This window comes from Mus caroli, unplaced genomic scaffold (assembly GCF_978045245.1).
Source record: "Mus caroli unplaced genomic scaffold, Mus_caroli_1 scaffold_19, whole genome shotgun sequence".
In the NCBI taxonomy this organism is placed as follows: domain Eukaryota; kingdom Metazoa; phylum Chordata; class Mammalia; order Rodentia; family Muridae; genus Mus; species Mus caroli.
Genome location: NW_028227274.1, coordinates 65,644,943 through 65,670,316, shown reverse-complemented (window position 1 = coordinate 65,670,316; position 25,374 = coordinate 65,644,943). Strand labels below are relative to the sequence as shown.

At 45.8% G+C, this 25,374-nt stretch overlaps 1 protein-coding gene across 1 annotated transcript; it reads right to left on the bottom strand.

Annotated features, from left to right (window-relative positions):
- Positions 1-229: 229 nt before the first annotated feature.
- Cidea (cell death inducing DFFA like effector a) lies at positions 230-25,038 on the bottom strand. The gene is made up of 5 exons (XM_021150963.3): positions 24,642-25,038; positions 9,495-9,639; positions 7,890-8,036; positions 1,479-1,660; positions 230-650 (listed from the first exon to the last, which is right to left on the bottom strand). Exons 1-5 carry the CDS (start codon positions 24,677-24,679, stop codon positions 509-511), a joined length of 654 nt encoding a protein of 217 aa, XP_021006622.1. The 5' UTR covers positions 24,680-25,038; the 3' UTR covers positions 230-508.
- Positions 25,039-25,374: the final 336 nt, after the last annotated feature.

Below are 25,374 nucleotides of genomic sequence, written 5' to 3'. Positions count from 1 at the left end.
TCTGAGGAGATCTAGCGCCCTCTTCTGGGATTCTGAGGCAGTGCATGCACATGTTGCATAGACACACATGTAGCAAAACATGCCCCCCCGCCCCGCCCTTAGTAATATAATAAAATGTAAAAGAAAGATTAAACAGCAGTGATATCCATCTTTCTGTCTTTGGTTCTGGTTTTCATTCTGTGTAAAAGTGTGGTCCTTTCCAGAGAGACAAATGAGTTGCAAGGAAGTATCAAAGACGACTCTTGTGACTGGTTTATTACAGTATGTAGGGATCCAAAGAAACTGATTCGTATCCATGCTGTTCCCACACACTCCGCTGTTGATCCCTTCCTAAAGCACTTGAAAGGCCCCTCTGCTGCCTTTCCTTTGCAGGAATCCTGCTACTCAGCCCTGCACTGGGTACCACCCCTAAGCCCCCATTCCTTCCCCTGGCATCCCACAGCCTATAACAGAGGGTAGTGCATTTGCATGAGAGCCGGGTCCCTGGGCCTCTGTAGCTGTGCCCTGGTTACATGAACCAGCCTTTGGTGCTAGGCTTGGGGGGCGGCTGCTCTTCTGTATCGCCCAGTACTCGGAGCATGTACGTGCCCACATAGACCAGGAACTGTCCCGTCATCTGTGCAGCATAGGACATAAACCTCAGCAGATTCCTGCAACAGAGGGAGATGGAGACACATCAGGCATCCATGGAATACCACTTTCAGGGCACTCGGTGTGTAAACGCTCCCTGGGAGGCTGCCAGTACTCCCTAGGGCCACCTACTGGGGACACGACCCTCAAGCCACTTTGACAGGAGCTAGCATCCAGGTGGGTGTGAGGGGCTTGCTCCTGCAATCCCTAGGTCAAGATGACAAGACCAGTAAACTGAGGAAAATTGTCCAAAGAACAGGAATTATAATCCTCTGATTGGGCGTGTGGAGGGTAGGGACCTGGGGTGTTCCAGTTTGTTCCTCAACAAGAGGACACTTGGTCCTGTCCTAATCTCTGAAGTCCCGAGGCTAAACTAGTCTTATTTCAGACTAGGTCAAACAAAAAGTGTTTCTTCACATTCGTATCCTTTTCCTGGTCTCACGTCAGCAGAACATCTGGGCCAGATTCCACGGCGTGCGAGCATGGTGCGAGCGTGGTGTGAGCGTGCTATATAGGCTTGGTGCCCAGTGTGGGTGTGCGTGTTGCTGGGTGTGGGACCTAGGGCCTCTAACACTGCCAAGCAAATTAGCTACCACTGAGCTACTTCACGGTTTATATCAAAAAGCACAAAGACCAACTGGGGATATAACTTTGTGCTTTTGGATACAAGTCTGTGGTCTAAAAGTTCAACTGAAGTTACACTGCATGGACCAGAGCACACCCGATGACAACAGAGGATCCAGGCCCTGTTGTTGGGCTTTCAGGCAGAAGACAAGCTAGAGGAGCTACCCGGGCCACACCTGGGTCTTTCCAGACCCCCCATGATACATACCCCTGGAGCAGGTTACCTTAACACGGCCTTGAAGCTGGTGCATCGGATATCATAGGACACCGAGTACATCTCGTACATCGTGGCTTTGACATTGAGACAGCCGAGGAAGTCCTTGGGGTTCAGCCTGTATAGGTCGAAGGTGACTCTAGCTATTCCCGATTTCTTTGGTTGCTTGCAGACTGGGGCATACTTACTACCCTGGAACAAAGAAGCAAGGGACAGGCTTGGAACCCATGCTGGCAAAGACCCTCAAAAAGCACACAATTCTGGGGTGATGGCAAAGTTAGAGCTCCTAAATAAATGTCAGCTGCAGTTATTCCAGTCAAGTACACAGGAGGCTGATGCGTTATACTACAAAGGCGCCCATATCTCTTCCCAACAACTTCCAGTTTAGTGACTCGGGATACATTGCTTTGGTTTTGAGGACTCCATGTCTGATGTTTAGAGGTGTTCCTGCCTTAGGGAACCTCCTTGCTTGTTTGCATAGAGCCCTTAGGCCAGACCTTGAGGATGAAAAAGGACTTGCTTGGTCAGCCTCTTTTTGCAACTGTCAAAAAAGCCGAGGAGGAACAGGAAGTACTCTTTGTTTCACTTCATAAGTGCCCATGATGAAGAAAAGGCTGGAACTCTGAGACTGAGGGAAGTGGTGGAACAGGCCTCTCTCGAGAGGCCTCCTTCTGCCAAGGAGGAAAGATGACTGGGTAGAAACATTAGCCACTTAAAGAATCACTCTGGGCGGGGCGTGGTGGGGCACGCCTTTAATCCCAGCTCTTGGGAGGCAGAGGCAGGTGGATTTCTGAGTTTGAGGCCAGCCTGGTCTACAGAGTGAGTTCCAGGACAGCCAGGGCTATACAGAGAAACTCTGTCTTGAAACACCAAAAAAAAAAAAAAAAAAAAAGAATCACTCTGTCCCAGGGACACCAGGTGACCATTCAGGTTGAGAGAGACATACGTTCCCAGGTTTGTAGACAGCTCTATAACACCCTGAGAGAACAAAGAAATCTCAAGATGCAAATGCTAGGTCCAGGGATATGGCTCAGTGGTAGCGAACTTGCCTAGCATGTGCAAGGTTCTGGGTTCAAGTATAGTCTCCAGTCCTGGTTGGGGGGTTGGAGGAGCAGGCAGGGAGCCAATCCTGGCTCAAAGGACTACTTTCCTAAGAGTTGTTGTTGTTGTTGTTGTTGTTTTCCTACCACACACCGGCCTCACTTTATCCAGGGTCAAGCTTAAATGATGCCAGAGTCCCTGTGCCTCAGGCATTTAGGGGGTTGGGAGTGCTTGCAAACTTCAAGCATTACACAACAAAATGATCACATACATTTGAAATTAAAGCACAAATTCCCCTAAAAGCATGCCAGCCCTTCTTGCTGAAGCCACTGTCCGTGTCCCCCTCTTCCTACCTCCCAGGTCATAAATGACAAGTGATTTCGGTTGTCACCCAGTGTACCATGGCCAAGAGCTGGTGCCACTTCTACTCCAACCATCCACAGCCCAAGAAAGACACATCACTTAAAAATCCCAAACTGAGTCTGACATGGTGGCGCACGCCTTTATTCCCAACACTTGTAAGGCAGAGGCGGGCGTTCTCTGTGAGTTTGAGGCCAGCCTGTGCTATATAACAAGCCTCAGAAGAGCTGGGGTTATCAAGAGAGACCCTTTCTCCAAACAAACAACTCAAGACTACAGAACTGAAGGAGTTAAATCTATTGCTTCCCCCTGCTCCTGATTCACAGCCTCACGTTGCTTTCTGGCTTTTCAAAGTTTATGTGACTCTCCCTTTACATCTGGGCATTCAGACTTCTATAGCCTGCCAGAAAGGAGGGGCACAGCTACATGTTGTCTTCTTCCAGGGTGGCAGGAAGCATCTTCCTCTGGGATTTTAGGACTCTGAGACTGAGCAAGGGAGACATCTGGTGGCTGTTTCTTGGTGGAAGTTTTTGTTCCGGTTAGAATGGGCCTCTGGGGATACCCTTCCTGAGGTAATGTGGCAATCTGCACTCTGCAGGAAGCCACCATTTCTCCCTCACTTGGTGGTGGTGGTGGTGGAGATGGCTGAGAGGTTAAGCCCAGAGAAGACTGCAGAATCTTTGATGGGGCTTAGAGGTAGAGCATGAGAAGTACGTATCTGTGAGAGCCTGGTTCCATCCCCACCGCCCTCCTCCCTCCACCCCCAAAATCCAATCCTCAAAACAACCCAGTGTTTCAGATTCACGAGGCCTGAGCCAGCCCTTGAATGTGGCAGTCACGATAGTCACACTACAGCTTGGCAGGACTTGGCACTGTGCTATATTTCTTAAGTCCCATTACTGTGCAGAACTTAAATGTGTCACTTCCAAACTCACCTCTAAACCCTCGTTTGTATAAACCAACCGCAAACACCTTTTCCATCTGTGTTAGTTTTCTATCGCTGCTGTAATTGGTTTTCAGAACCTCAGCTTAGAAGACACATGCTTATGCTCTGAAGATGCTGGGAACAGGGGTCCTCACCAATATCCCCACCTTCCTTGGCCTGTGGTCTTTCTCTTCCCCTGAGCCTCATCCTGGCTCGTACCCTCCTGCTCCGCCATCCCATGAGAACCCTGTGGTGACAGTGGCCTCCAGAATAGTGCAGGATGATCTTTGCATCTCAGGGCACACATCTGCCGAGGCCCTCTGGCCAGGAAAGGTTCTGAGAATGAGTGCGGACACTCTGGAGGTCATGCAAGTGACCACATCTTTCTCACACAGGAAGGACAGGCATGGAGGAGCCACTCTGGAAGGACACCAGCTTGACCTGTGGCAAGCCATGGTTAGCTTGTCCCCAGTACAAACAGTCAAAAAAAAAAAAAAGCCCAGATTTGGAAGCTTGGTAGTGATGGTGAATATCTTTAATCTCAGCACCGGGAGGCAGACACAGGTGGATCTCTGTCAGTTCTAGAACAGACTGGTCTATAAAGTGAGTTCCAGAACAGCCGGGAAGGAGAAGGGGGAGGAGGAAGAGGAGGAGGAAGAGGAGGAGGGAGGGAAGGAAATTAGTAGAGTGCAAGATTGATCTGTCTTTTTAAATGTTTTCTTTTCTTTTCTTTTTTTTTTTTTTTCGAGACAGGGTTTCTCTGTGTAGCCCTGGCTGTCCTGGATTAAAGGCATGTGCCACCACGCCCGGCTTTAAATGTTTTCTAATTTGCCTATTCTACAGGTATGGTTTCTGTGGTGGTTTGAATGAAAAGGCCCCCACAGACCCACAGGGAGTGGCACTATTAGGACGTGTGGCCTTGTTGGAGTAGGTGTGGCTTGTTGGAGGAAGTGTGTTACTAGGGACTGGCTTTGAGGTTTAAGATGCTCAAGCCAGGCCCAGTGTCTCACTCTCTCTTCCTGTGGATCTACATGTAGAACTCTCAGCTCCTTCTCCAGCATCATGTCTGCCTGTGTGCCACCATGCTTCCTGCCATGATGATAATATAATGGACTAAACTTCTGAACTGTGAGCCAGCCCCAATTAAATGTTTTCCTTTATAAGAGTTGCCATGGTGCCCGGCAGTGGTGGTGCACGCCTTTAATCCCAGCACTTGGGAGGCAGAGGCAGGTAGATATCTGAGTTCGAGGCCAGCCTGGTCTACAAAGTGAGTTCTAGGACAGCCAGGGCTACACAGAGAAACCCTGTCTAGAAAAACCAATAAAAAGACCCCCCACACACACCAAAGCATTTAAAGAGGATGCAGGGATGGCTTGTACAGAGGACCCAGGTTCAATTCCCAGCACCCACATGGAGGCTTACAACCATTTGTAACTCTAGGTCCTGGGGATCTAACACCATCTGAGGGTGCCAAATACATACACAATGAGAAACCAGGCTACACCAAGAAATCCTGTCTCGAAAAACCAAAACAATCAAACAAACAAACAAAAAAATCCCTTCTGGGTTAAAACTACTTATACATACAATAAATACAAAAAGACAATTGTCCTTCTCTGCTCCCCTAGGTCCTGATTTTCTACAGCACGCTTAGGGAAAATGTGTGGCTCAATGAATCAATATTTTGTTTTGTTCTCTTTTTCTGCAGTCTTTCTTTCGGGCTTGGAGATCCAACCCAGGGCCTTGTACTTACGAAGTACATTCACCACTGAGCTGCACTTCAGTCCAAAGACAATAGTTTCCAAATGACCAAAGTATGATGTTTCAAGATCACTTTGATGAAAGATCCTTTCAAAATGCAAGACAGACCAAAGAGCCCAGCGGAGCAGAGTGATCAACTCCACTGGGAGTGTCTCAAATTCTCTATGCAACTGAGCTTTGGAGCCGGCCTGTTGACTCTCGTGCAGTGTCGAGCAGAGTACCCTCAACTGTGTGCAAACACCATCTACACCCTCCTTTCCTCTCTGTCTTCATATCTGCAGCCAGAGTTCCCTCATAGTTCCACCCAAACGATAGACTACAGCAGATTGAACACAGAAATACGTCTGACGATTGCTTATATAGCGTGTGCGTGTGCATGTGCGTGTGTGTTATGGTGCGCCTGTGTGTGCATATGTGAGTATATACAGTGCCCTTACTCAGAGATCGGAAGAGACATCAGATCCCTGGAACTGGAGATACAGATGGTTGTGGGCTGCCATGTCGGTGCTGGAAACTGAACCCCGATCCTCTGTAAGCGCAGCAAATGCTCGGAATTGCTGAGCCATCTCTCCAGCTCTGAGGATTCAAGGGTCTTCTAGACATTAAAGAGATTTGCAAAAATACAAAAAGTATAGTTCCTTGCTCTCATTTGGAGAGTGGTTATTTATTTTTATTTATTTATTTATTTATTTATTTGGTTTTTCGAGACAGGGTTTCTCTGTATAGCCCTGGCTGTCCTGGAACTCACTTTGTAGACCAGGCTGGCCTCGAACTCAGAAATCCGCCTGCCTCTGCCTCCCGAGTGCTGGGATTAAAGGCGTGCGCCACCACACCCGGCTCTATTTTTATTTATTTTAAGAAAATATTTTCTGGGGCTGGAGGGATGGCTCAGCTGTTAAGAGTGCTATCTGCTCTTTTCACAGGTCCTTAGTCTAATTCCCAACAACCACATGGTGGCTCACAACCATCTATACTGGGATCTGGTGCCCTCTTCTGGCATACAGGTATACATACAGATAGAGCATTCATACATTAAATGAATGAATTAATTAATTAATTAAATATTTTACAAATTTTAAAAAATATACTTTCTTATTAGAATATGTGGTTTAAGCTAACCTTTACTGTTATTATTCGTCAACACAACACATATTTTTAATTTCTCAGTTTTGAATCTCGAATGCTGGGAATGTCTGTACCTATGGCTTCTAGTTTCTCAACCTTGGCACTGGGTCATTTGGGAGTGGGTGACACTTTGTTGCAAAGGCTATGCCTTGCAGTTTCCCTACTATTCGACAACAGTGTCCTCTGCCCCAATCTGTCATCCTGGACTGTCTTTAGATATTATTCCATGGCTCCTATAGGCAAAATATCCCCAGGTAAGATCCTCTGATTGACAGGCATCTGTTGACACGTTAAGGAGAGGAACTGGGAGTCCTCATGAGCTTTCGTGAATCCTGGGATGAGGAAGCCTGATGGTGGCTTGCCTGATGTTCTATCCCATGCTGCTCTCTCTCTCTCTCTCTCTCTCAGCACAGTTATGGGATTTACGCAGACAATGCCTTAGCTGCACTCCATGTGTCTTCAAGGTTGAAGAACAATCTATTCAGTAAGTAGGCAGCGGCATGTCAACCTATGTGCAGTTAAATGGACATACAGTGGTGGCTGTATGACATCTCCATCCCACTGCAACTGACCTGTGACAATATTTACCAGCATTCACAAAGGTGACACCGGTGGTCCTCATACAGATCTGCTATATAGGTGTTAGTGTGTTCCAGGGCATGTGCCCAGGGGTAGGGCCACATTTCTAGGTTGCAAACTATGTTTCAACTCTGTTGTTTTAAACATCAATTTTGTAGGTGTGTAGAGAAGCTCGTCCTATTATCTTGAAGATGGAAAAAGAGATCATGGGACTCCCATTTCCTCTTTGCTCTCTTCACTCCCTGGCTCCAATAAGAGTGGCTTTGCCCCACCTCTTGCTCCTGCAACAATCTGCTGCCTCGGCAAGGAGGCAGAATTGACTGTGGACTGGATCCCCTCAAACTGTGAGACAAGATAAACCTTTCTTCTTTTTAATTAGGGTAGGTCTCTGACTAAAGCTCATGATTCAAAATAATTTATTTGAAGTTATACACTCTGAATTCAGAGACGTCGAATTTTCTAGAAACACTTGAGAATCCTTTTGAGGGTTGTGGTTGTAGCCGGGAAGTGAGTTTATAAAATATTTAATTATAAAATTAGGGTGTGGCTTGCTCAGTGCTCAAACCAGACAGTGCGCTTGTAGGTAGAATGTCTACCCAGTCGTTGTTTGCATAGCAATGCCGTACTTACCGGTGTCCATTTCTGTCCCTTTTCCAAGATCATGAAATGCGTGTTGTCCCTTAAGGTCTGAAAGAACTCCTCTGTGTCCACCACGGTGCCATCTTCCTCCAGCACCAGCGTAACCAGGCCAGTTGTGATGACTAAGACATCCAGAGTCTAGGTTTGCAAGGGAGCACAAGAACAAGATGATGTTTAGGTTAAGGTTTCAGGGGTCCTGGCTGGCTAGGATCAAGCTGTACTGGTGAGGAGACCCGCTGACTGGTGTTTATAATTCAACCTTCATTCAGAAGAACAGACTAAAGTTTTGAATGGACTGCTCTCTTCCTAGGGAATGAGACGCGTGATCTAGCATGTGTTTAGCATGTGTTTACAGTTTCCACGGCTGCCTGTTATGCGGAGGAATAAGCAGACAGCCTAGCACACTTTGTGCTTTAAGCCCACGGCATCGTGCAGCACACCTCGACCTCTTGCTTCAGAGGCTGCGCGCTGCATGCTCATGTCCCATTTCTGTAGGAATCTCTGAGTTGTGCTTCTCTGAGACTGAGTTTTTCCTTCCTTGGTGGCTGAGAACACTGTTTTAGATTGAGGACCGCCAGGTCATAGTCTCCCTTGTCAAAGGAGGACAGTTACATTTTCAGTTGATGGATGCTTTTAAGGCATTCACCTCTGAACCCCAGTCTTCCATGATGCAGAGATATAATGCCACTTTGAGGACTTAGACCTGTTCTTCACTTGTTTGTTATGTCTCCTCTCAAGGCCCTGGAGCCTATAAATAGACTGATATGCTGTCTTTCTTCTTCTTCTTCTTCTTCTTCTTCTTCTTCTTCTTCTTCTTCTTCTTCTTCTTCTTCTTCTTCTTCTTCTTCTTCTTCCCTCCCTCCTACCTTCCCTCCCTCTCTTTCTTCTTCCCTCCCTCTCTTCCTCTTTTCTCCCTTTCCTCCCCCTTTTTGAGACAAGCTCTCTATATAGCCCTTTAGCCCTAGCTGCCCTGCAACTTGCTCTTTAGACCAGGCTGGCCTCAAACTCAGAGACCCACCTGCCTCTGCCACCTGAGTCCTGGGATTAGAAGCAAGTGTCACTACTACCTGGCTGATAAACTCTCTCTCTTTTTAAAATTTATTTTTATTTATTTATTTATTTTTAAAACGTAGTTTTTTTTGTTTTTTGTTTTTTGTTTTTTTTGTTTTTCGAGACAGGGTTTCTCTTTATAGCTCTGGCTGTCCTGGAGCTCACTTTGTAGACCAGGCTGGCCTTGAACTCAGAAATCCGCCTGCCTCTGCCTCCCGAGTGCTGGGATTAAAGGCGTGCGCCACCACGCTGGCACGTTTTTTTTTTTAAGATTTATTTATTTATTATATGTAAGTACACTGTAGCTGTCTTCAGACACACCAGAAGAGGGAGTCAGATCTCATTACGGATGGTTGTGAGCCACCATGTGGTTGCTGGGATTTGAACTCAGGACCTTTGGAAGAGCAGTCGGGTGCTCTTAACTGCTGAGCCACCTCACCAGCCCCTGATAAACTCTCTTTTAATGCTTGTGTCTTATCACTGGCTTACTGCCCCAGGCCTGGACTCTGAGCTAACAGAGGGTACCTGAGGTGGTGACCACAGTACCTTGCTGATAAGTTCCTGCAGGCTGCTGGCCATCACCCCACGCCGGCTACTTCGGTCATGGTTTGAAACTCGAAAAGGGCGAGCTGGGTGTATGAGGGGGGTCAGCAGGACCTTCTTAGTCTGCAATCCCATGAATGTCAGGGGCCTGGAAAGGAGGCACAGAGGAGAAAGAACCATTTTTCAGACAAGTGTTTTTGTTTTGTTTTGTTTTTAAAAAGAGTTATCTATTATTATATACACTGTACATACACAGCACACTGTAGCTGACTTCAGATACCCCAGAAAAGGGCATCAGATAGCATTACGGGTGGTTGTGAGCCACCATGTGGTTGCTGGGATTTGAACTCAGGACCTTCAAAGAGCAGTCAGTGCTCTTGACCCCTGAGCCATCTCTCCAGCCCAAGGGTTTGGATTTTGTTCCCTGTGCACACACACACACACACACACACAGAGGATTTCTCTGTGTAACAGCCCTTGGCTGTTAGAACTCAATCTGAAGACCAGGCTGGCTTCAAACTCACAGAGATCTGTGTGAGTCAGCATCCTGAGTGCTGGGATTAAAGGCCTGCACCAACACCTCCAGGGCTTTTTAAGAAGAGGTTTGAGGCACACACAAGTAATGCAATTTTAATATTTCCATCTAAAAGAAAGAAGCATGAAACCTAGGAATTAGCAAATGTTACATATATCCACTTAATGAATGTTACATATCCCCAATTACTAAATGTTACATATATTCACTTATCAAATGTTACACATATCCACTTACCGAATGCTACATATATCCAATTACTAAATGTTACATATATCCACTTACCAAATGTTACATATATCCACTTACCGAATATTACACATATCCACTTACCGAATGTTACACATATCCACTTACCAAACGTTACATATACCCACTTACCGAATGTTACATATATCCAATTACTAAATGTTACATATATCCAACTACTAAATGTTACATATATCCAATTACTAAATGTTACATATACCCAATTACTAAATGTTACACATATCCATACCTCCAAAGAGCAAGCTAGTAACTGATGAGCTTAGCACATTCAGGGCTGGCCTCATTTTGGTCCTCGGCCCCTTTCCAAGCTATAGTCATCAAATATTGATTCAAAAAGGTTCAGATTTATTTATTTTATGCATATGAATATTTTGCTTGCATGCATGTATGTGTGTACCACATGTGTGCCTGGTACCTGTGGGGTTTAGAGGAGAGCATCGAATCCCCTGGAACTGGAGTTACAGGTGGTTGGGAGCCACCAGGTGAGTGCTGAGACTAGAACCTGGTAACAACGTGTTCTCTCAACCTCTGACCCATTGCTCCGGCCCCTAAATATAAATATATTTTATTATTATTTTTGTGCGTGTCTGCATGTACATGATGGGTACAGACAGGTACAGAGCCCACAGTGTGTGAGCAGCAGCAGAGGACCATTTTGTGGGGGGTGGTCCTCACCTTTAACATTTATATGGGTTTGGGGGATCAAACACAGGTTGCCAGTCTTGTGAAGCAAGAGTCTTTACCCACTGAGCCACCTCAGCAGCCCACGGGGTGGGTCTTAAAGCTAAACATGTAAGACTATGATTTCTAGAGACTACAAAGTAGCTGAGCCAGTTTAGAGAGTTGGTGTATAGAGACAGACAAATAGGTACATATTTGTATAATACTGGTGCAGAATTAATCTAAAATACTGTTCAATGTATCAGTCAGTTCTGGTTTTCATTTGTTTGGCTTTTAGTGTAGGGTTAGAACTCAGGGTTCTGTGCCTGCTAGGTCAGTATTCTGCCGCTGAGCTGATTCCCAGCCAAGGTTTTGAGATCAGCCTAGAAGGGTATTTGGATATGGTTAAAAATCTGTAAGACCTATAACAAAAAGTTGGCTCAAAACAAATAATTCAGGAGTTAAAGCCATTCTAGACGACAACATATGACATGAACTGTCCAAAGAAACAGGTCTCTTAAGATACTTTTAAATTGGGATATACAATTTCTGTCCTGTCTTAAATCCACACTTAAAAAGATAGAATTTAAAACAATGTTTTTTTTTTTTAAATAAAGGGGTATTAAAATTATACCTCCATATATTTGTATACAAAAACTTTCGTATTGACAACCAAACTTTGTAACATGAAAATAATCCACTTGATAAGGATTTTTACATTGTTAAAACTTGGTTTTGCCTTCTAACAATTTTGGAAGTGTACAACATTAAAGATATAAAAAAATCACTGGCTCTTGGAATCCACCCCCCACCCTTACCCCCTTTCAGTTTGCCTGAGCTCTGGCAAAAAGTTCTCTCAGCCAAGATCAGGAAAGTTCCTAATCTCTATAAAATAAAGAGGTTTTGTAGGTTAAAAAGTTTTATTTTCATACTAAAAGAGCTACAATTCAAAACTGTAATTTTTAAGGCTCAAATTTAACAGGAACTGAGAGCGAATAACCTGGTAAATGATCAAATCCTTTGAACATGTTAAAAACTACATTTAAATCCAGGCTAGGCCGGGCGTGGTGGCGCACGCCTTTAATCCCAGCACTCGGGAGGCAGAGGCAGGCGGATTTCTGAGTTCAAGGCCAGCCTGGTCTACAAAGTGAGTGCCAGGACAGCCAGGGCTACACAGAGAAACCCTGTCTCGGAAAAAAAAAAAAAAATCCAGGCTAAAAACTGATACAGTTAATTATAAGATTAAAGCTTTATTTAGTCTCCTATTTTATGTTTACAAGGCGCAGTTTAAAAAGGATAACTAAAAACAGACAGATTGTTTAACCCAGATATGCTAGGCAAATACTGGCTCTCAAACCTGTCAGAGATCTGCTAAATATGGCATTTAATATGTTTAAACTTACCATGACAGACAGAGACTCCCAAATACTTGGTGACAACCGCCTCCCCCCAAGGTCTCCAAGAAGATATGGGCACAAAAGGCACTGCCCGGAGTGTGGTACAATAACCACTGAGCATAACTGCCCCAATGTCTCCCCTGCTGCCAGGGCCTGGCCTAAACTGTGGACAAACAGAGGACACTGCAGAATTGATTGGCACAGATTGCTTAAGACATGGTGAGGTCGGTCTGTCCCACGTTCCTCCTCCACAGGAAAAGGCCTCTTCATCTTCTGGCCTGATGGACAAAGACCGCCTCTGCCCTCCGTGCCATAGAGATGAAGGAGCCTGGTGTAACTGCCTGGGTAATAAGATATGGACTAGTCTCTGGCATTTTAATTTATCCTTCTTCAGGTCTCGGATTAATTGATGGCTATACTAACTGTAGCTTGACAGCTAGAGAACAACAGACAACTAGCTCCTTACCTCAGGGTAAGCCATCATTGATTTAGTTTATTAATCAACTTATTAATTGATTAAAACTATTAAATCTCTTATTAAAAAGGACAAACAGGTTTGCTTTGCTCACAGGTTTCATGTTACCACCTATGACTTGTGATAAATAATTAATTAAAAATTACAAAATTTAGGGGCTGGTGAGATGGCTCAGTGGTTAAGAGCACCGACTGCTCTTCCGAAGGTCCTGAGTTCAATTCCCAGCAACCACATGGTGGCTCACAATCATCCATAATGAGATCTGACACCCTCTTCTGGTGTGTCTGAAGACAGCTACAGTGTACTTACATATAATAAATAAATAAATCTAAAAAAAAATTACAAAATTTAAAATTATATATATTATATATTAACTTTATACATATGATATATAAAATCTAAGGATATAAACGCTTCTAAAAATGTTCAAAGGTTCAATATGCTTTATAAAGATTAGAGGGCCTAAAAGAATGTTTTAAAATATGTAAATACAAGTTATAAAGATATTAAAAAATAACATAAGATATATAAAATATGAAAAGAAGTTTCACAGTTCTTCCCCCCTGCTATTATTATTTTAACATTGATCAATGGGATTCCGAGGAGCTGATGGAATACTGGCTGCGTACAATTCAGCCACAGGCTCGAGGTTTTGGATTCTCTATGGTTGTCCTCTGACTATAGATTTAAAGGTGCTTCTCACCATTCTCAAACCATCTCTGTTCATTCTGCAGATCCAGCCCTCTGGACTAAATGTCCATGCCTTGACTCCTGCTGTCTACAGACACCTGGTAATTGCTTTTCAGAGGGTCATAAGACTTGGCTCCCCTTGTGACAGATCAAACAGACCCCAGATAAGTACACCTGCCTGTTCTTTAAAAAATGGGATTTTCCCCTTGGTCTTGGGAACTTAAACTTTCCTGGACCACTACTCAAAATGGAAGTCTTATTCCAAATAGTTTCTTATATTGGCGCAAGTGTCTCTCTTATGCTGGGGTCCATCCCAGGGGCAGCTGATACCATGAAGGCTCATACACAGGTACAGGAAGTGCTGTTGGGTGGTTGGTTCAGGTCCAAGCTTATTGTGAGTAACGATACAAAACAGTTCTATTGACTTTTATCATAATTGGTTTCCAAGGACACAAAACATAACAGAATATGTAATCAGTCTTGGCATTAGGAAGTTTCCTAGTAACAGTGAAGACATATAAAAAAGTTTCCATATAATGGCAAGGTGCCAGGTAACTGTTACCTAAGCCTTCACATTCCATCTAGGCCTTAACATTTTGCTGAGAACTTATGAAGGACCAACATCATAAATGTCACTGGAAGAACAGAAGGAGGAAACTCTAGGCCCTGAGTCCCATGACCCTTTGTATTTTGTTTTAATTCTTTGGAAAATGTGGAATTTTACACCAAGCCAGGATACAACATGGGAAACAGCAGGCACTCTGGTGTATTCTTTTCATGTGCACCCTCAGAGATAACAAATATCATTGATTGTTCTCTTTTCTAAGCAAAGACTAAGTCATAGACTTTAGCTGAGGCAGATGTTTACTAACGACTTTTAAAACAGTGTACCCCCCCCCAAAAAAAAACCCACATTAACATGGACCAGGGAAATAATTAGAGCAACATCAAAAACAAAATTTTCTGAAAGAACTGGACCCTCTATTATTCAATTTTTATTAATGGGAAACTACAAGGAAGTAGCATGTTGGATTAGTGAAAAAGGAACTCAATTCCTCTTTTAGTAGTTAATTAGGAAAACAAAATTTGTTTTATTTGGGCTTGATATTTAATTAACTTTCAAAGTTGGATGGGCTTGTTTCTGTTGCTGTTTTAAGTCAGGGTTCTCATGTAGCCCAGGTTAGCCTTCAACTCCTTACATAGCAGAGATGACCCTGAACTTCAGATTCAGCCCCAGGCCCTCACTATCACCTTCCACAGGTCAGCTCGCCTACTTGCTAAGTAGCAAGGGCACAAGTGAAGAGCATGTTATTAAATGCAAGTCACTTAGAGCTTCATGAAAGAATGCCTGACTGCCTCTGACATACCACTGCATGTTCTCAAACATCACACAAGGCTGTATTTAACAAAGGACAGAAGTAATCCCTGGGAAGCGGAGCACTAAGATACTCCCTAAACAGAACTCCATCAGGTGACAGCTGTGCTGTTGAGCCTCAACGGTGGTTAAACCTCTGTGGAAACCAGGTGAGTGACACACAAGGAGCCTGTGGGCTCTTTCTCATTCAGGAACACACCCATAAAGATGTTATTCCAACAGGCCGGAGAGATGGCTCAGCAGTTAAGAGCACTAGCTGCTCTTTCAGAAGACCTGTTTTGATTCTCAATGCCCAGCTTTGTGGTTCACACCGGTAAACTCCAGTTCTAGGGCATCTGATGCCCTCTTCTGGCATCTTTGGGTACTACATGCATGGGGTGCATATACATATATATATGCAGATAAAACACTCACACACATAAAATAAAATATTTGGGCTGGAGAGGTGGCTCAGTGGTTAAGAGCACTGACTGATCTTCCAGAGGTTCTGAGTTCAATTCCCAGCAACCACATGGTGGCTCACACCATCTGTAATGGGATCTGATGCCCTCTTCTGGTGTGTCTGAAGACAGAGACAGTGGACTCACATACATAAAATAAATATTTAAAAAAAAGATAAAATTAAAAATAAAAAAACCTGGCAGACTAAGTCATGTTGCTATCTGCGTTGACACATCTCAGGAAGTTCAGAAGAGGGGACTGCCAGCCAACACTTGTCACTTGCAGCTTCTTGTTCTAGTCTCTTTCCTCCCTCATTCCTCCCTCCCCCTCCCCCCCAACAAGCTGACACTCTGAAATTAGACCTAGGTTGTCAGCAATAATTTGGTCTGAAGTACACACGACCTCATACTGTTTGCCTCTGTGTACCTGCCATAGTAATTCGTCAAACACACCACAGTCCCCACAGCATCAACCACCACCCCCCCCCCCATTTCACAGATGGGAAGAGTGAGACCCAACATGGTTTCTCAACATCATCCAAATTGATGGTATGGGAAGCAGTATCTCTCCTAAGCCAAAAGTTTCTGTTGGGTGGAAGAAGTAGATCATAAACAATCTATAACATCCTGGAGCAACCAGGTTGATAGCACAGAAGCTCAAATCATGATTATGTTATTATTATTACAGTAATAATTCTTACCAGGCTGACCTTGAACTTGTTAAGACCTGACTGCCTCTACCTCCTGGATATTATGATTAAAGCCTTGTACCACCATGTCCAGCCTATTTTTATCATTTTAAATTAGGTATAGGTGTGTATGTTTGCATGTGAGTATATGCAAGTGAAGGCAGTTGCCCATGGAGGTCAGAGGCACAAATGTCCTGGAGCTGAAATTTCAAATGGCTGTGCACCTCCTGATGTCGGTGCTGGGAACTAAACTCGGGTCCTTTGTAAGATCATCAAGTGCTCTTTACCACAGAGCTCTCTCTGCAGTCCTGAGTACGGCAGTTTTGTATTTATATACTTGATTCCTTCCCTTTTCAGATGTATAAAGTGGCTGCACAATTTGCTTCCCATGAGGATGTGAGGAGGGGACTGGGATAGACCCAGGGGTCCCTGACCCAGCTCTCCCATCCGAAGGACCTTGGAACCTTGACCAGAGACCTGGATGGGTCTAGCCTAGCGGCGGCCCTGGCATATGACTCCTGAACTTCTGCCTTGATTTGGAGGAGTTGTACCTGGTCTCTGTTGCACAACCCAAAGCACAAGATGTCCACACAGGGCTGAGCTAACACTAGGGCAGAATTCGTGTAATGGCACCACACCTGGGAACTTGGAAGGCAGCAGCTGTTGGGGACTAGCGATGTCCATGCTTCCCACTCAGAACCTCAACTTTGTTCTCAACCTACTCGGACCGTGAAGCTCTAACCAGCTGGTCGAGTCCTCAAGTGGAAGAGAGAACGCCAGCAGAGTTCTACATCCAGCAAACACCTGTGCCCATTAACGGACTATGGCGAAACTTCTAAGTCACAGTCATGAGTTAGACAGTGGCCCAGGGACAGCAGGCAGTGGAGAAGGCCATTAAGCAGCACCAGGGTTTTTTTTATTTGTTTTTTTGGTTTTTTTGTTTGTTTGTTTTGTTTTGTTTTTTTGGTTTTTTGAGACAGGGTTTCTCTGTATAGCCCTGGCTGTCCTGGAACTCACTCTGTAGACCAGGCTGGCCTCGAACTCAGAAATCCGCCTGCCTCTGCCTCCTGAGTGCTGGGATTAAAGGCGTGCGCCACCACGCCTGGCTAGCACCAGGTTGTTTTGTTTTGTTTTGTTTTTTGTTTTTTGAGACAGGGTTTCTCTGTAACCCTGGCTGTCCTGGAACTCACTTTGTAGACCAGGCTGGCCTCAAACTCAGAAATCCGCCTGCCTCTGCCTCCCAAGTGCTGGGATTAAAGGCGTGCGCGACCATGCCTGGTTTAGCACCAGGTTTTAAGTTATGACTATGCAACCAACTTTCTGGGGGGGGGGGCGCAGGGGCTTTTTTTGTTTGTTTGTTTGTTTGTTTTTGTTTGTTTTTCGAGACAGGGTTTCTCTGTATAGCCCTGGCTGTCCTGGACCTTACTTTGTAGACCAGGCTGTCCTCAAACTCAGAAATCCGCTTGCCTCTGCCTCCCGAGTGCCGGGATTAAAGGCATGCGCCACCACGCCCGGCAGCAGGGGCATTTTGAAACTGGGTCTCACTATGTACTTTAGGCTGACCAAGAACACCTGATCCCCCTGCCTGTCTCCTGTGTACTATAATTACATCCTGTGTCACCACATCTAGTCTCTAACCAGAACTTTCTTACCTTGGTGTCTGCCCCACCAAATTATGTCCTTCCCACAGGAGACTCTGAGCCCCCCTGTAGAGAGTCTATCTCCTTCTCCTGAGTAAGAGGCCTTTGCTGTTCCCTTGGGGCCTCTGGAAGCTGCTCAGAGAGCCCAGGGTCTGCTTGAGCCTCCCTCCTCAACCCCACCCCACCTCATGCCATTTAATTTGCATGAGAGGATAAAGTAGGAGACACAAGAGAACAGGGGCCCTGTATTGAAAACCCAAAAATGCCAGCTCTAGCTGCTAGCAGCAGAAGGCACATCTTTGACCTAGTTACCTGGGCCCCAGGTCTCCTCATTGAAAAAAGACATTTACATCTTCCCAAGAACCACTCCAGTAACCTGGCCCAGTTCAAAAGTCCTCATTGTCTTTTCCCATCTGACAAGATAAGGGCTGGCAGTCATTGTGGCCCTCCCTGCCTCTACCTGACCTCAGGGCAGCCTTCTTGGCTAGGAGAGACAGTGGATCTTTTGTTCTTAGCTTTCTATTTCCTAAGCAAGAACTGGCTCACAGCTGGAGATAAGACTCTTGGAACACACACAAACACACACACACACACACACACAGAGAAATTAAGTCAAACCATTTTTATCAAGGATGAGTGCCTTAATGTGTCAAATTATAAAACGAAAAATCAGGCTCAGATGGAAAAATTAAAAATTTTGGATCCTTAGGGCTCACTGTGACCTAGTGACCTAGCTTAGTCTAATCTGTGAGCCCCAGGTTCCAAATAGAAACCCTATTTCAACAGCCTCTCTCTCAGATTAAGACTATCTTATGTTGGGCAGTGTGGGCTCATGCCTTTAATCCTAGCACTGGGGAGGCAGAAGCAGATGGAGCTTTGTGAGTTCAAGGCCAGCCTGTTCTACAGAGCTAGCTCCAGGACAGCCAGGGCTATGCAAGGAAACCCTGTATTGAAAAACCAAACCAAACCAAAATAACAACAACAACAACAAGACTGTTTTTTAAACACATGGAGGGATTAATTGAACTTTTTTGCACACTCAACCCGAGTAACAAGCATGTATGAGTACTGACTGCTCCAACTAAATGATCAGTCAGTCCAAGCTGTTAAATGCACAGCGTTTGTGAGTGGCCCCTATTCACTCTGTCCCAATGGGAAAGACAGAACGCTTTATATCTGGCCATTGGCACACTGCTAAAAGTGGGGTTTCTATTTCTATATTCCTGAACACCCCCCCCCCCCCGCCAATATCCTGACTTGTCAAAGTTAAGACAGGGCGCCTTAAGAGTTGAGGGTGACTGGGCAGAGGTGGCACATGCCTTTAATCCCAGCACTTGGGAGGCAGAGGCAGGTGGATTTATGAGTTTGAGGTCAGCCTGGTCTACAGAGTGAGTTCCAGGACAGCCAGGGCTACACAGAGAAACCCCGTCTCAAAAAAACAAAAACAAAAACAAAAACAAAAGAGTTGAGGGTGGTGTGGCTTAGTAGTTAGAAGAACATAATAAGGCCCTGGGTTCAGCCCTCCTTCTTCCATAGCTCCCCCAAATCAAAACAGCCAGACCACTGAGAAACCTCTGGATCCTGCTTTTCACCCCGTCAACAGTGAGCTCGGCTGCTCCCTAGTTCCTTGGAAACTGGGTGCAGACAGTTCTATGAAGTTGGAAGGGAAGTAACTCATTGAGGAAAACTTATAAGGAAACAGGGCCTTTAAGGAAATAGATTGTTCAGAGGAAATCAAAACAATCATAGAAATCAGACTTCATGGAATATTCTCACACATCAGATCTCCAAGAAGAGGGGGTAGTGGGGGAGCTTTGCAGTCTTCTCTGAGAGAACGTGTGACAATATGTGACACTAAGCAAGAAGCCACAGACTGACAGTCCACATGGATTTTTCTCCAATAAGATGACTACCCCTCCCCCACAGACATACACTTACACACCAGAGGAGAAAGGCCAAAACCAAGAACAAAATCCCTGCATGTTAACAGCATGTTAACAGCAAGACCATGCCTAGGTGGAACCTCTTCTTATGGACTTAAATGCTTTACACAGGACCCTAATTCCCATGATCCAATGCACATGAGAAAGACCAGTCTCAAGGGGGGAATGTATTGTTTTATGAGATAAGGAAATGTCACCAGATTGGGGCCACACACCAACTACCCACAAGACAAGACTATAACTCCTCCTCAACTACTATGAAAGACGGCTATTCCCTTGCAGGTTCTAGGGGCTCCCTGGGGATTCTTTGTAGTGTATTGTGACCAATTCTCCACCCTTTTTTACCTTTGGTAAATCCTTTTACCAACCTGCCCCACTGGCCTTGCCCACCATTCTACATGGAACTCCCTCAAAACCCATAAAAGGCTTTCTTTGTATCCTATCCATGGGCTGATGTCTATCCTGAAAGCACTAGAGCAAAGATCTTGGAACTAGGTCTTAAAGAGAGATACAGCTGTCTCCCAGTATCCCAAGGAGGTGTGTCTCCGGAACCCCAGTATCCCCAAATTCACAGATGTTCAAGTCTCCTTATAAGATATAATGTTTGTAGAACCTACATACACCCTCTTGAATGTTTTAACCATCTCTACATTACTGAGTACACCAAGCACATTGTAAGTAGCTGCTCTACCATATAGCACAGCAGGACAGACCATGTCTGCACAGCTGCAACTCAAAACTACAGATATTTTCAAGAGCCAGAGGTGGTGGTAACATATATAGCCTGAGGTGGTACACAGGTGCATCCTCATGTGGTGCACACCTGCACCCTCAGGTGGTTCACAGGTGCATCCTCAGGTGATGCACACTTGCACCCTCAGGTGGTACCCATCTGCATCATTATGTGGTTTACACCTGCACTCTCAGGTGGCACTCACCTGCAGGTGGTACAAAATGACTGCACTCTCTGTATCTGAAGAGGCAGAAGCAGGCAGAAATTTGAGGCCAACCTGGGCTACATGGGAGAATCTAATCTTAGTGTCAAGAAACACAACCAACCAACCTCCTCCTCTTCAAACACAATCAATCAATCAATCAATCAATCAATCACCTTTTCCCCCCTGCAGTTGGCTGAATCCTTGGAGGCAGATGCTGAGGTGATGGGGGCCAGCTGCACTTTTGGTGTCACTAGTGATAGAGGCTATTCAGGGATCAGCCATAGCTGCTGTGCATTTCCCTCTTATTCAGAAAATGAGGAATGCATATAAGGGAAATAGAAAACAGAACTTTATCAGCCCAACACCACAGGGCAAGAGTATTTAAGAACATTAAGGTGGGTAATGGTGAGGTTAGGCACCAGTAAATGGAGAGAGAGGAGATGAGGATCAGGGGTGTCCATCAGGTTTAGAGAGGGGTCTATTCATTGTCAGGCGGGGTCCAAGAATACTAGGGTCCAATGGCAAGTGTCAGCAAATCAGGCTTCCCATCACCAAGCTCCTTGAAGGTACCACACACAGAGGGAGCATGCTTGACACAGGCTGTGGGCCTCATCTATTCTTGAGACCTGACAGAATGCTTACTATAAGAACATAGGCCGGGCGTGGTGGCGCACACCTTTAATCCCAGCACTCGGGAGGCAGAGGCAGGTGGATTTCTGAGTTCAAGGGCAGCCTGGTCTACAAAGTGAGTTCCAGGACAGCCAGGGCTATCAGAGAAACCCTGTCTCAAAAAACCAAAAAAAAAAAAAAAAAAAAAAAAAAAAGAACATAGAACATGGGCTGGGGAGATGGTTCAGTGGGTAAGAGCACTGACTGCTCCTCTGAAGGTCCTGAGTTCAAATCCCAGCTCATGATGGCTCACAGACCATCCATAATGAGATCTGACGCCCTCTTCTGCAGTGTCTGAAGACACAGCGTGCTTACATATAATGATATAAAAAAGACCATAGAACACACACACACAGAGAACACAAGACTGAAGCCCTTGGATACTTTGTAACATTATTGTTACAGAAACAGAAAGCTGGGAGACTTGTTTGTAGCAAGCTTGTTCTCTTTCTAATGCCACCAGGGAAGCCGGGATAGATTCTGAGCTGGGAGAGCAGCTGTCCAAAACCAAGCTCTTACAAAAGGGAAGCTATGGGAGGCAGAGGCAGGCAGATTTCTGAGTTCGAGGCCAGCCTGGTCTACAAAGTGAGTTCAAGGACAGGCAGGGCTACACAGAGAAACCCTGTCTCGAAAAACCAAAAAATAAATAAATAAATAAATAAATAAATAAATAAATAAAATAAAATAAAATAAAAAAATAAAAAAATTCAAAATCATTAAAGAATAATTTGTAATTTGTATGAATGTGGTGTGTGTACAAACACCCAGGAGCACACACAGAGGCTGAAGGAGGACACATAGTGTCCTTTCTGCTTCATGCCTTCGTGACAAGATCTTTTGCTGAACCTGGAGTTAGGCTGGTGGCCAATGAGCCCCTAAGCACCCTCTTGTCTCTATCTCCCACAGGTCTGGGGTTCTGAGTGCCTGTGACCAGGCCTGGCTTTACGAGCAGGAGCTGGGATCTGAACTCAGGTCTTCATGCTTAGGCAGCAAGCACTCTTAACCCTGAGCTATTCCTCCTGTCCCAAAGACTTCAAAATTGTTTACAAGTATCCTCTCTCTCCCATCTCAGCCCAGGCTTCCTCCATGAGGGTTTATTCTACTATTGAGCCACCCCCTCAGAACAAGTATCTTTTTCATACTGTGTTTATTGATTAAGTTACCTCTCGGGAGAGATTCCAGTTATTAGCTAAGGAATGGTAACCACAGTGTGCTGTGCTGTTTAAATCCCTGGATAGGAAGCAGATATGCAGCAAGACCACAATGAACAGTGGGCCTTGCCTGTGGCTCTTTAGCCTGGATAGAATTTTAAACAGGGGTGGGGAAATGGGAAATGTTTTCTTTTCCTTCAGCCAGCAAGTATTATAGGTTGTTTTCTTCCAGTTCTGTTTGGAATCAAGTCATGCCGAAGGATTAGAGCAGGCTGGTTTGGAAATAGTTTTTTTTTTTTTTTTTTTTTTTTTTTTTTTTTTTTTTGAGAACTGAAGCAAGTCTGTCACTAAAAAAAAAAAAAAAAAAAAAAAAAATGCCATGAGCTCCTGGGACTTGTCAGGTGGCAAGGGAGGGAGTCATAGATCATAGATTCTCCAGTGTTTTGATTTACTGAGTCACTTCCGCCTCACATGTAACAACATGGAGACCTCACCCAGGTACATGCTGGATTTCAGTAAACAATGATGATGACGTCATGATCAGACGCAAGGATGCCTCCATGCCTCCCTTCTCTAAGGCAAAATGATACTGCCCAGTGAATGCTAACCTCTGTAAACCTCAGCCCTTGAAGAAGGGAAAGAGGACCCCAGAACCACAGCTCTTGTCCTTGAGCTTTCAAGTGTTGGTGAGGGCAGATGGCGTGTTGAGCTGTAAAGAGAGCAAAAAGCAGCCCCTGTTCCCTCGACCAGTCTGAGCATCAGGACAAGATAGATGGGAAATAAGGCTTCCCAGGACAAGCACTGATGGGAGCAGAGGAAACTGGAGGAGCTAAAGGGAAGGCTGCAGGAACTGAGAAACCTGGCAAAGGGCTTCTTCTCTCCTGCAGTGAGGCTGCCCATGGTCCTCACCATTTAAACATTGACGAGCCACCCACACATCTCCTGCTGCAGAGAGGTAGGATACCATGTTATTTGGGAGCCTTTACAAATCCCCCAACTCCCAGAGTTAAATCTAAAGCAGGAAAGCAGGAACCATCCAGGAAGACCAGCCTTCCCCCCCCCTTTTTTTTTTCATTTTGGTGTCTACTTTTCTAACCCTGTGAACTGACACACAGTTTCCCTTATGTCCCTGTCTCATAAGCTGTCAGAGCATCCAATTTTGGTGACCCTGTTCCTCCCACATTTCTCTGTAAAAGATATGCAGTGAGGTCTGTCAGTGCACTTGGGTTTCTACACCCTTTTGCAGTATTTTTGCCATCTGTAAAGAATCAAGATCTCACTGTTTAACCTGCTCTGTAAAGTCGCTGCCCTGCAGCTGGCTGGCCTTGACTCTGAAAGCCAGTCATCTAGAGTACAGAATCAGAGGCAAGAGTTCTGTGAGTTTGAGACCAGTCTGGACTATATAGCCATTTCTAAGCTAAGCTGGGCCTTATAGGGAGGCCCTGTATGTCTGTGAGTCTTTCTCTCTCTGTTTCCAAATCCTTCTCTCTGTATCTTATTCTTTGTCTTCCTGTCTCTCATTCTCATTGTCTGCCTCTCATTCCCTGTCTCTGTGTCTGTCTCCAAATCTGTGTCTCCAAGTCTCTTGCCTTAGCATCTCTCTGTGTCCCTATCTCTTTCTTACATAGACACAGACACACACCCTCATACTATCTAGTATATTACTGAGAACCGGAATCTTCTACCAGCATATAGAGATAAACTGAAGGGGAGTGGTCTGGGAGCCAAAACTGCCCCTCCAAAACCTGAGTAAATCCAGCCCGATAGGCAGAGTCTGCACTCACCCGGAGGACCTAAGCCTGGACTCCTTCCTCGCCCTCCAATTTGATTCAAAGACCCTGAGAAGCCCTGTCCAGCACAGACACTCCAGAATTCCCAGTACCTCATCTCCTGTAGGAGCAGCAACAGAATGAGGGCATCCTCCCCGCCCCCTGCCCCCCCCCCCCCACCACGCGTTCACCACTGTCACTTGTTTGCGGACTCCCACGCACCTCGGGAGCACCCCACCGGGCACCTGTGGCCTTTTTCGGGAGGAACCTCTGGCTGCTGGGCTCGTGGGTAGGAACGGCCCCGGCACGGGGGACTATGGTCCAGGGAGCAGAGACCCGGGGTAGGTGATGGGGTGTGAGAGGGAGGAGGAGCTCGGGATCCACAGGAGCGCGCGGGGAGTTGGTGACTTGGGGCTCGGGAGGAACTGGGGAGCAGAGGAGAAATGGAGACCAGCAGAGTATTCTGAAAGAAGGGTGACCCGGGCGCAGGGGTACATGGTCGCACTCGCCTGATGAGGGCTCCCGCGTAGTCCCTGGCGGTCTCCATTGGTGCGGGTCCTCCTGTCCCAAAGCCGCGCCTCTTAAATCACTGCCCTGTCAGCCACGCCCCGCGACGACTCGACTAGACCCGACCTTGGCGACAGGCTGCGAGCAGCGAATAGTTCTGGCTCCCAGGCCTGGGTCCCGGGGCCACGCCCCTTCGCGCGCAAACGGTACCGAGGGCCCAGAACCCCAGGATTTGGTGGTGTTGGTGGCTCTTGTCAGTTTGTTTTCCTCTTCTGGAGGCTGGGGTGACTGGTGACATCACCAATGTCAGCGCTATGGCTTGGCAGTAGAGAAGCAGGTGTGCGTGGGGCGAGCGGAGTGTCCGAACAGGCTGTCTGCATGCTGGAGTCTCCAAAGCCCGACCCAGGGCTGGGCGGCTGGCCAGCGAGTTCCCGGGGGACAGGAGGAAGTTGCTGGGGACACGCTAACCGCAGCACTTCGGGTTCTCAGAGGTGCCAGGGCTTCCCTGTGGGTAGGTAAGTAGAGAGTCGAGTAGAGGGAGTGGAGGAAACATAATGCTACCACCCATTAATAACTGGAGTTGTAGGTTAGGCAGTTTCTGAGACACAGAAAGAAAGTACAAGATTTAGGGAAGGTTTTCGTGAACAGCGCCACTACAAAATTGGATGCCTTTCTTCGCAAGCTACAAGGTCTGGAATTAGGAGTTGCTCGTTTTCTGCTCACTATCACTGTCCA